The 12,331-nt window shown below is 44.3% G+C and overlaps 1 protein-coding gene across 1 annotated transcript in view; it reads right to left on the bottom strand.

Annotated features, from left to right (window-relative positions):
• OBSCN (obscurin, cytoskeletal calmodulin and titin-interacting RhoGEF) overlaps positions 1-12,331 on the bottom strand; it is a 142,241-nt gene that overhangs the window by 105,021 nt on the left and 24,889 nt on the right. Inside the window, exons 8-14 of the mRNA XM_032133486.1 lie at positions 11,523-11,795; positions 8,273-8,548; positions 7,130-7,405; positions 6,228-6,503; positions 5,566-5,841; positions 1,654-1,929; positions 266-541 (exon numbers count right to left, since the gene is read on the bottom strand). Coding sequence (XP_031989377.1) covers positions 266-541; positions 1,654-1,929; positions 5,566-5,841; positions 6,228-6,503; positions 7,130-7,405; positions 8,273-8,548; positions 11,523-11,795 — 1,929 coding nt within the window. The remainder of the gene's footprint in view (positions 1-265; positions 542-1,653; positions 1,930-5,565; positions 5,842-6,227; positions 6,504-7,129; positions 7,406-8,272; positions 8,549-11,522; positions 11,796-12,331) is intronic.

Raw genomic sequence — 12,331 nt, 5'->3', positions numbered from 1 at the left:
CACGACCCTACTTTGAAATTCACTGAAAATCAGCTGCATTGCAGAGTTCTTTTGATTTCATCAACAGTGGGGATGGAGAGGTGCAATCAATACTTTCCTTTTTATGGCCCCGTTCCTACACAGAGGGATAGCTCCTAAAGGTTTTCAAGGATTCAGTTCCATGTCTTAAAGATATTCTAATGTTTTACATTGAATATATAGAATAATACTAATCTTTCTAAATATTTCAGAAATTGGAAAGCTGGGCTAAAAAATTTTCTCCCACCTGTGACATCGATCCTGAAGGTGAGTTTTTGGCCAGCAGCCTCACAGGTGTACTCCCCTGCATCTTTCTTCTCCACCTGACCCACCACCAGGCGACGCAATTTGCCCTCCGATTCCACCTTGAACTTCTTGCTGGAGGTGATCAGTTTCCCATCCTTGTACCACTTCACCTCCATCTTCTCCTGGGCCACCTCGCAGCTCAGCGTGGCATTTTCTGATAGTGCAGCCTTCACCTCTTTCTGCACCTTCTCCTTTTTGATGAAAGCATCTTCTGCCTCTGCAATTGAGAGTATAAGGGCAGATTTTTAAAACTCACAGACCTCTTCCCAAATGCACACATCAGCCTTTGCATTGTCGTGCTGAAAGTAATTTCCCTTTCACATTCCCTGCCACCATCATCTACTGAATTTGTAACATTTGAATTACATCAAGTGCCAGTGAAGGACTCATTCACTGGTAGTCCAAGACACAGCCTCAAAGCTGCTTTCGTTTCCACCACTACCTTTCTTCAAAATCTGCAGAAAATAACATATCCCAAAATCCAGCAGCATTAAAGGTGGATGAGGTCAGTCAGAATTAGGTTTGCTCTAAGAGGACAAGCATTAAACTGCCCAACCAAGCCAAGAGTTGCAGTTTACTTTGCCAACAAAAGCAAAGATAGTGTTGGGAAACAACCTTTGTGAGCCTGTTCTGTGTCTGTAACTTTATTTCCCAACTGCTCTCAAGATGTGTCATCCCAGAACTATGTTTTTCTAATGAATGAAAATTAGCCAGCTCCCATGGTGTTTGCACCATGCCACAATCAAAAATAAATCTAATGTATGAACTCTTCAATTTGCTTTAAATTCATTGAGATCCATCTGAAGGATGTCAAAATTAAATCTGTCCTTGAAAACAGTGTGGTGAAAAGAGCTGGTTTACTCATCTCCTGCTATTGAAAACACTTCTAATATTTCTACCCAGTTGACAGAGGCCATAATAAAATGGTTTCCTCTAGAATAAAGTGTATTTCAGAAAGGAGTTTCACAAGAGAATGCCTGTGCTCAGATTTGCTGTGTCCTTTAATTCCTCCTGCAATTACTGAATTCTCAGTTTGCTATCAATGCGTCTTCCCAAGATTCCCAGGGAAATTCCCCAGTGATCTTCAGCCTGACCTGAGTTTGGGCTACAGAAATCCACTGCATGCTTAATTTCTAAAAAAACAAAGACAGATCTAACAACATCAACACAATTTCATGAGTAAACCAACACCACTGAAGTCCTGGCTCAGTCACTGCCTGTGGAGATGGAGTTTGACAATCCACATAACTTTCCTCCAATTCTTCAGGATGAAAAACAGGCATTCCAATTTTTCAGGATGTAAAACAGGGATGCAGCACATTCTCCCACCTGTGACAACAATCCTGAAGGTGAGTTTTTGGCCAGCAGCCTCACAGGTGTACTCCCCTGCATCTTTCTTCTCCACCTGACCCACCACCAGACGACGCAATTTGCCCTCCGATTCCACCTTGAACTTCTTGCTGGAGGTGATCAGTTTCCCATCCTTGTACCACTTCACCTCCGTCTTCTCCTGGGCCACCTCGCAGCTCAGTGTGGCATTTTCTGATAGTGCAGCTTTCACCTCTTTCTGCACTTTCTCCTTGTGGACAAAGGCATCTTCTGCCTCTGAAATAGGGAAACATGAGGGGGAAAATATGCAAGATATAAGCATCTTGTGTCAAGAAGCTCTTACTTGTATGGGGTGTAGATGCTCTGCAGGGTTTTGGACTTGGCAGTGCTGGTTTTACCATTAGACATGATGATCTTAAAGGCTTTTTCCAACATAAATAATTCAATATTAAACTCTCGTAAGTAACACAGCTTCGCAGTTCTATTTATCACATAAATAAAACAATGTACCCTCAAAATATACTCCACGTAATTATCATCCCTCTCTGACTTCTCTTCATGAATGGCTCAGCCACCTCATTTGCAAATTTCTTATAATGAAGGCAAAGATGAAATTTGCTCTTGTGTCTTTATGATATTTCTACTCCCCACATTTGGAACCAGACAAATATAGCACAGTGATGAGTTTTCACCTCCACTATGACAGTATTTAGAGCATTTTTACCAGGTGTTGCTCAGAAAATATCTTGTAACCCAATCCCAAAGAGAGGACAGACACAGTTCTCAATATGGAAAAGTACTTGATGAACATTACACATAAAACTAGCATATAAAATTTGAAATGTATTTTTATTTCCTAAGAAAACCTGTGATTTTTCAGCAAACTAGCCTCCTGACAGGAGGGTTGGGCTCTGCTCCCAGGCAACAGGGACAGAATGAGAGGAAACAGCCTCAAGCTGTGCCAGGGGTGGTTCAGGTTGGACATTAGGAGGAATTTCCCTAATGAACAGGTCCCAACCTCAGTGATTCTGTGACCTGGGAGGCTCTTAGTTCTCCCTGATTGTGATGCTGAGCCCCTTCCATCCCCTGTGCTACTGCCTTCCTCTCCCCAGTAACTCCCTGCAGCCGCCTGGGGCCTTCCTTGACTCCTCCTGGATGACTTTCTCCTGTCTCCATCACGTCTGTCCTCTGAGTGGCAGCAGCTGCCGGGGAGGGTGAGGAAAAGGGGTAAGCTCAGGTCGAGTTCCTCCACTGCTGACAGTGGCACTACAAATGGTCCTGGGCTGCATCACAGCCTTGCTATGAATATTGCACAGTCCATGGAAAGAGAGATGTCCTGCAGGGAGCAACACGGAGCAGGAATCCAGCTTATGGGCTCTGAATTTGAGCTCCTCTGTTTATATTGGCTGTAGAAGGGGTGTGAGGAGGTGTCATTGTCATTTAGAAGGCACATGGTATATTCTGGGTGATGCGAAACTCCTCAGAGGGACATGTCAGCAGCATTTTGACATCTGAAAGAGCTCCAGCAGACACCAAGATTTGCATTCAAAACTGATTGCAAAAATATAAATATTTCAGCTCCCATCTACAACTCAGAGTATGAATATGCAGAGTGTATTCCATAGGTTATAAAACAAGCCAGTGTCAATGAGGGCTGTATTTAAAATGTCAGATTAGCAGAGCAGGAATATTCCAGACTCATCTCACTTGTCCTTTCCATTCTTGACCTTACATAGTAACCATTTTTAAAGTGATAGGAAATGTGACTAAAACATTTAATCAGCTGCCAAAGTGATTTAGACCAGTTGATAATTTCTCTTAGAAACTTATTTTAAATTTAAACAAGTATTCAGGGCAGATGACATTTCCAACCTTAAATGAAACTGGTTAGTGAAATTTCAGTGGAAGTGAGGAAAAATATTTTCAGGACATGAAACTTTCACTGATTTAAAATATGGATTTCACTGCATACCATAGACCCTGAAATACTGAGATTTCAGAAGCAGCTCTTTTTCTACGTGTCCAACTCAGTCACAAGGTGTGCAGCAGCTGGGTTTTTTTTATATTAAGCCAAAAACTACTGTTTCATCCCAAAACCCAACACTGAGCATCTAACCTTCAACCTGTTCTTAAACAGGGAAGGCTTTGTGCTACCAGTGGAGCCCTGGAGTACAGGAACCCCGAAAAGCTTTCCAAGTGCAATGGCAACAGGATAAATTAAGACCCAGAAATCTGCTGCACTTTGGGATAATCTACTAAGAGAAGGATTTCTGCTGCAGAAGAGCCAACCACTCCGAGTACTCATAATCCCTCCTGGCTTTCACACTGGATCATTTTCCAGCCAGCGCTGGACTTGCACGTCGCGTTACAGTTGTTCCCATGAGAAATACAGCAACGGTAGCTAAGGCGGGCACGGGGAGAGCGGTCACATTACCCTGCACCGCCGTGAGCTCACCCGGCTGGAAAGAGAGCTGGAAACCTTCTGTTTCTGAGGCAGACAGCTCCCTCAGAGGGAGAAATTCAAGTGTAAACCACTAAATTTCTGTTTTCTGACGACGCCTCTGCAGTAATGCACGAACCACTGTCAGCAACGAACAACGGATTTGGTTTATAACAATTTTTCCTGGAGAAGCTGTGGCTGCTCCATCCCTGGATGTGTTCCAGGACAGGTTGGACAGGGCTTGGAGCAACCTGGGATAGTGAGAGGTGTCCCTGACCATGGCACAGGGTGGAAACATGGTGATCTTTAAGGTCCCTTCCAACTCAAACTGTTCTGCATTTTTATGAACGTCCATATTGACTTTTCTCTGGAAGACACCTCTCAAATATATCCTTACTTATCCTTCCTTCCTTACCCATCCTCCACTGAAACTGGCAGCTCCCTCAGCCAAAGAACGAGCTACATGATAAATGAAAAAGAGCCAAAGTTCCTCAGCTCACACCCCAAGTACCCCTCAGAGGGTGGAGTCAGTAGACTCCAACATAGTTGTTCATCTACACAGCTGATAAAATACCAAACCTCTTTTTGGCGCTATAAGAAAACAGAGGAGACAATTGCTTCCCTGCTCTGATCACCTCTGCATATGAGACAAGAATTTTAATATTGAAGAGGGATTTGGCTGTAAAGACAGTGGAGTGCTATGAATATTAATTAAAAAAAACCCAGCACAAACAAACCCTTTCTTAACATCCAATTCAGAAATGGTCACTCAGAATGTAGCTGATGTCCATGGCTGCCTGGAGCCTGAGATAAAATTCACTAGACATCCTGTAAAATACACTGAGACCAAAGAAATGATAGAACCATTTAGGATGGAAAAGACTTGGAGGATCATTGACTCCAACGGTTTCCTGAGCACCGCCAGGTCCATTACTGACCATGTCCCCAACCACCACATCCACACAGCTTTTAAATCCCTCCAGGGATGGGGACTCCACCACTTCCCTGGGCAGTTTGTTCCAATACCTGACAACCTTTTTGGTTAAGAATATTTCTCTAATATGCAGCCTAAACCTCTGGTGGCACTTGAGACCATTCACTCTTGTCCTATCACTTGCAAAAAGAGAGGAAGGAAAACAGTGATTTTCATGGAAGAATACCTTTAACAGGAGGAGGAATATCAGTACAGGTGATCACATAGGAGGAGGTTTTTTAACACAGTGCCTGCTATTGAGAAGTCTTGTTCACTATCTCAGCTGAAGGAGACATACAGGGAGGTGAGGAGCTGATATCAGGATATCTACAGGTCAACTCCAGATCTGCCCAGTCCTACACAACCTCACTGAAATGGCAGCTTAGACCAGCATCAGAAAGAACTTTAACAGAATTTCTGATACTGTGTCAGAGAAAATGGGGGAAAACACCCAGACACAAAGAAAAGCCAATGGAATACAACCTAAAATGTCTCCCACCTGTGACAACAATCCTGAAGGTGAGTTTTTGGCCAGCAGCCTCACAGGTGTACTCCCCTGCATCTTTCTTCTCCACCTGACCCACCACCAGACGACGCAGTTTGCCCTCCGATTCCACCTTGAACTTCTTGCTGGAGGTGATCAGTTTCCCATCCTTGTACCACTTCACCTCCATCTTCTCCTGGGCCACCTCGCAGCTCAGCGTGGCATTTTCTGATAGTGCAGCCTTCACCTCTTTCTGCACCTTCTCCTTGTTTGTAAACACAACTTCTGGCTCTGGAAAGAGAGGGAACTTCAGAGCTTTGGCAACACTATTCAAACTGGGGTTTTGGTGAGTTTTTATCTGTTTTATGCTGGTGAGTGAAGACTTTGGGCAGATATCCCACTGCTCTTCATCACGACCCTACTTTGAAATTCACTGAAAATCAGCTGCATTGCAGAGTTCTTTTGATTTCATCAACATGTGGGGATGGAGAGGTGCAATCAATACTTTCCTTTTTATGGCCCCGTTCCTACACAGAGGGATAGCTCCTAAAGGTTTTCAAGGATTCAGTTCCATGTCTTAAAGATATTCTAATGTTTTACATTGAATATATAGAATAATACTAATCTTTCTAAATATTTCAGAAATTGGAAAGCTGGGCTAAAAAATTTTCTCCCACCTGTGACATCGATCCTGAAGGTGAGTTTTTGGCCAGCAGCCTCACAGGTGTACTCCCCTGCATCTTTCTTCTCCACCTGACCCACCACCAGACGACGCAATTTGCCCTCCGATTCCACCTTGAACTTCTTGCTGGAGGTGATCAGTTTCCCATCCTTGTACCACTTCACCTCCATCTTCTCCTGGGCCACCTCGCAGCTCAGCGTGGCATTTTCTGATAGTGCAGCTTTCACCTCTTTTTTCACTTTGTCCTTGTTGATAAATGCATCCTCTGCTTCTGTGGAGTGAGAGAAGCAATTTAAAAATCATACAGAAGCTGATGCTGTCCAAAGTGATCAAACCCAAACAAAAAACATGACAACTGCCACATCTCTGGTATTTTTTAGTGCTCAGACATGGACCTTTGTCATGTCTGAGGACAACACGTCAGCCATTTCTGAGAAAAATGATCCATTGCCTCAGGATTTCAGCTTCTTCCCATCTTCTCAAGAAATCCATTGCTTTGTTCCATAATGTAATGGACAAATAAATTCCAAATCTCATTTGCCACTGGGACCCATATGGAAGCTTTGCTCATTCTAGACCTCTTTTCCCACTTCTTCCAGACTTATTTTCCTACATATCTTGGAGATGACCCTACTTTTATCCCTAGAAATGGCAGTGGAATGGAAACTTGTCTATCTTTTCATTACTGGGAAATCAGAAAACACTGAGGAGCACTGAGGGGGATTCATCCCATAGATGAAGACATCCAGCTGTTGGCATCAATGTGACAGTGGATGGGTGGTTGGTCTCCATCACCACTCAGTGAAGGTTTGGGCAGCACAGACCCTGGAGCTCAGAGTGTGGTACATTTTTCTGTAGTAAGGGACCTTTCTGTGATGAGAATGAACAATCTCTCACCTGTAACAACAATCCTGAAGGTGAGTTTTTGGCCAGCAGCCTCACAGGTGTACTCCCCTGCATCTTTCTTCTCCACCTGACCCACCACCAGACGACGCAATTTGCCCTCCGATTCCACCTTGAACTTCTTGCTGGAGGTGATCAGTTTCCCATCCTTGTACCACTTCACCTCCATCTTCTCCTGGGCCACCTCGCAGCTCAGCGTGGCATTTTCTGATAGTGCAGCTTTCACCTCTTTCTGCACCTTCTCCTTGTTTGTAAACACAATTTCTGCCTCTGTAAGAAAACCCCAAGTCACAAACAGCTTTTTGCAGTCATTGTCTCTGGTTTTTAATCAAGTTCCTACTTGCCCCTGACAGGTAATGTCATGAAGGGCCATTAGTGCAAGAAAGCACCTTCATCCCTATCTTGCTAAGAGCAGTGAATAGCAGTGGGAGTTTTATGGGAATTTTGGGGTAATGTTAAACCTCACAGTTTTAGCACAGATTTGAATGTAGGACTTGGAGCACCAACATGCATTCCTAAACCCTCCTCCCTCTTCTCTCTTCTTCTCTCCCTGTGTCTCTCCAAGCTTCTAGTGAATCAGAAGGGAACAACCCTCATATCCTCATGTCAAGGAACCATTGCTCTTTTTCTGCCTATTTGGGACAATTCCATCGTTCTCCATCTTATCGTGGAATCATGCAATGGTTTGCGTTGGAAGGGACCATCAAGATCATCCTGCCATGGACAGGGACAACTTCCACCAGACCAGATTGCTCCAAACCCCATCCCACCTGCCCTTGAACACTTCCAGGGATGGGATCTAATCAGAGCCCTTCAAACACCTCCCCCTTCCCTTTTATCCATCCATCTGCTATGGCCTCACACTATGTTCCTGTGGGAGTTTTTCTGCAGACAAACCAGCTAATTGGGAGAGGAGAAGGAATTTCCATCCTTTCCTATATTTTTTTTTTGTGGTCACAACCAGTCATGGATGCAGAACTGTGTGTATAAAATATTGTTATGCAAGCTGCCCAAAAAAATCAAATACTATGGCTGAGATCTTTCACCCTGGGGAGATTCTGAGATGATCCTCCGGATGTAAGACACCACTCGAAACGGAATTCACCTTTATCTTTGGAATTCCTGGCATTTTCTCACCTCTGACTTTGACTTGGAATGTTGTTTTGTCATCCTTCGTTTCACAGGTGTAGCTGCCTTGGTCTTGTTGTGTCACCTTCTTGATGATGAGCTTGCGCTGTGTCCCCTGCGAGACGATGGTTGTCCTCTCGTCCTGCTTCACCTCAGTCTGATCTTTCCTCCACACCACGGCCCCGCCCGCAGCTGACACCTCACACACCAGCTCCAGGCTTTCAGAAGGACTGACTGATATTTCTGGAGTCGTTTTGGGCTTGTTGACAAAAGTAACAGCTTCATCTGGAGTGGAAAAGAGGAACATTTGTGCCTTGATGCAGGTTTATCAGCACAAAGTCAGGATAGAGAAATTATCGATTGTTATTCCATTATCACACACGGTTGATGCCTCTCTGACAGATGGTGCAAACCCCTCTGATCTTCAGATAATTGCTCTCAGTTACAGTGCAATCCCCTTCATCTGCCCTACATCCTCCTGGATCTTTTAAATCAAGCTGAGACACCCTCAAGTTGCTCACACTTCATTTATCACTCCTTGATTCCGATGTCAAGCAAGATCTGGGGGATGTGTATTGATGTCTGAGGGCAGGAACAGCTTTGAAAAGACCTGGGAAGTCTCAGGAAATCTACTTAGAAGTGATGAGGAGCCTTCCTGAAATGTTTCTGAGCCCATTCCTGCAGCTCCTTGTTCATAGTATCAGTCCTACCAGACTAATTCTTCTCAAGGCCAGGGCACATATGGGATAATCTCATTGATAAAATATTCTCCAACTTCATGCTAGGAAAAAGCTCTGAGCAACCTGATCTAGTGGAAGGCATCCCTGCCCATGGCAGGGGGTTGGAAGGAGATGATTTCTAGGGCCCTTTCCAACCCAAACCATTCCATGTTTCTATGAACATAAGAGTCAATAATCTCATATCTTTTGGCTGAAACTGATCCTCCCAGTAGAGAACTCAGAACTGCTCACACAGCTCAGTTGAGGTTCCTGCATGGATAGCTCAGCTCAAACCCAGCTCAGATATAGGCTGTGCAAACACACACAGGATATTTGTCATGTGGGCAGCAACAATACATCATTTCTACCAATTAAGGCTCTTTGCAAGTGTCTTTGTAAAAGTGAAGGCAGTGAAAACAGAGACCTTGGTGTAAAATGTGAGCAAACCTACTCAACACAGCCTGTCCCTAAGCTAAGGAGCAATACTTGATGGGCATGTCAGGTATTTCAGAGCCTTCTTTCCATCAGGGCAGCCCCGGCCTGGAGAGCAGGCTGCGGGCTGTCACTTAGAGCCAACCTCAGCTCAGTATTGCATTTCTTTCAGCAGCAGCTGCTGCTTTCAGTCACCGAGTATCCCAAGGACAATTGCCATGCCAGGCAAGTATTTCATTAAAATTTGCGTTCATTAGGACTGACCTATTCTTCAACAATTAGCTGGCCAAAGCAGGAGAGTCCCTCCAGAATCCTGCTGTTCAGGGTTATTGGGGTATCTCATTACCCTCAAGGCAGATTGATTCCCTGCCCCAAGACTACCCCCTGAGTCTGCAGTGCTGCTTCTCAGCACTCTGGAAAATTTTTATGGTGACACATGAAACAAGGAGGAAGCTGCCCCGGCTAAGGTGTTGTTAATAGGCTGTAACTCAGTCCTTGCTCATCAAAGGGTTTGTGGCAATGGGACAAGGGATAACAGCTTCAAACTGACAGAGGGAAGAGTTAAATGGGATATTGGGAATAAATTCCTCCCTGTGAGGGTGGGGAGGCCCTGGCACGGGTTGCCCAGAGAAGCTGTGGCTGCCCCATCCCTGGAAGTGTCCAAGGCCAGGTTGGGCAGGGCTTGGAGCAGCCTGGGACACTGGAAGGTGTCCCTGCCCATGGCAGGGGTAGAACTGGAGGACTTTTAAGGTCCCTTCCAACCCAAATCTTCCTGTGATTCTCTGATCTAGCAGATACCAGTTTTCTTTGCCTGATGCCTGATTGCCACGTGATGTTTTGCCACAGGAGTTACAGGTGAGATTCACCCAACCTGCCAATGGCCAGCAAAAAGTTAATACCAAGCTCAGGCAATCCTCTGTACCTGATGCTCAGACAAAGGCACAACCAGAAAAGCTTTAAAATCCATCTTAGACAGCTCTAATCAGACAGTATAAATCAGATTACACAAACTGCCTTTTGAGGGGTCACTTCGGGCAGAGCCTGGTTGGTTCTTTCAGACCAGTTTTTCAATGGGTAAAGTCAGGGACTGGGAATTGCAATCCGAGTGAAATTGCTTCATGTTGGAGACCTGGAGGTGAGATGCAGAGTGAATACCTGAGCAAACACCACCTGGAAGCAATCCCTCCAGCTCTGTAGATCATGAAGCAATCCCTCAAGACAAGTGCTGTCCTACATTAATCAGCTTTGCTGAGTCTTTAGTTAGCTCATGGACAGCATCACAGTAACCTGGATATTCTGTTACAGGTCACAAGCACTCAGTGGTGACTTCTCTTGAATTGCATTGTACTGCAGCCATGACAGGAGAAGCTTTCAGGAGTTTCAATCTCAAATACAGGACCAGGTTAAAAATTAGGCTCCAGGCACAAGCCCAGAAAACCACTTTTAGAAGAAAAGTTCCCACAAACATGCAACTCAAATCAGCTGAATTTCACAGATATTGAATTTCACAGATGAATTCTTGTGTCATTTTATACTCTGGCTCCATCCTGGGCTGGAATGCAGTGGTGACAAGCATTTCTCTTCTGGGCTTGACCTGACAACCACGTGCTTTGTGTGATGGGCACGTGACACAGACTAATAGAGTCGCTTACAGTACCACAGGGAGTGATCTCTGAGATCACAGTGTCCTTTGGGAATAGCAGGAGATGCTTAACTCTCAAAATCAGGACTTAAACTTGTCAGAGGAGGACAGAGGCCTTTCACAGCAAGACTTTGGACCCCTGACCAAGGTGGTCCTAAGATAAGGCACAGATGAGCTAAAAGAATAAAGGCCAGATGTGGCTGCCAGCTGTTCAGGCAGCATCATGTTTGGATTGTGCTCCAGCCCTAGAAAAACCTTGAGCTGGCTCAAATAAACCACAGCATGATTATATTATTTGCCCATACTCTGGGTTTGCATCAGGATCACAACAAGGGTCAGAATCTCTGAAAGCGTTGTGCAACCTTGGCCCAAAAATCTGTCAATTTATAAGGTAGGACAAGTCTAAAGAACAAAATCCTGAGTTTCTCACACAGACTCTGATCCCATACTTGCAGCACAAACTTACCTGAGACCTTTAAATCAAAAGTAAGAGTGTCATCCCCGATTTTGCAGGTGTAAGTTCCTTCATCTTCTTTCGTCACAGCCGAAGCCACAAGCTTGTGCAGTTTTCCTTTGTCTTCCATGGTGAATTTCTTGCTGGCTGAGATTTCCTTCCCATCTTTGTACCACTTCACCATGATGTTGGCCTCGGAGGTCTCAGACACAAACTCAGCCTGTTTCCCAGCGATGGCCTTGATAACTCCTCCGGTTTTCTCTTTGTTTATGAAGTTTGCAAGTGCTGAAACAAACATGGACACAGCTCTGGTAAAGAATTCTGTGCACAGCAATAAAAATGTACATTTACATCTACATTAGGCAGTCATTTATCATAACACCAGATCTATTTAATTAATTATGGATCGAATTACTAGATTTAGATTCCAAAGCAGAAGCAGACAAATTTCCAACCATATTCCTGATTATCCCGTGTCCACAAAGCAGAGCATATAGGCAGCACAAGAGACTGAGTCAAGGAGAGGAAGCCCCAGGAAACAGAGATTTAAAATAATATCTGAGAGGTAAGGAAAGAAATAAACTGGAGGGAAAGCCATGAAGGTTATTCAATCATTGTGTTGTAACCACCTGGCAAGTAAATTGACTCTAAAGGAGGTTAAAATGTAATCTAGATCAATTAAACTACATAAAATTAAAAATCTATATGGATATTTCATAGGACTGAAATGGAAAGAAATTTATGCCTGAAAATTAACTGGAGCATAGAAAATAAACAATAAATCTGGCATCATATTAACATGATGTGAAATAATCAAGTCA

Source organism: Corvus moneduloides, chromosome 1 (genome assembly GCF_009650955.1).
Source record: "Corvus moneduloides isolate bCorMon1 chromosome 1, bCorMon1.pri, whole genome shotgun sequence".
Taxonomy (NCBI): domain Eukaryota; kingdom Metazoa; phylum Chordata; class Aves; order Passeriformes; family Corvidae; genus Corvus; species Corvus moneduloides.
Note: the sequence above shows the minus strand (reverse complement) of the source record. Positions and strands in the feature narration are given on the sequence as shown.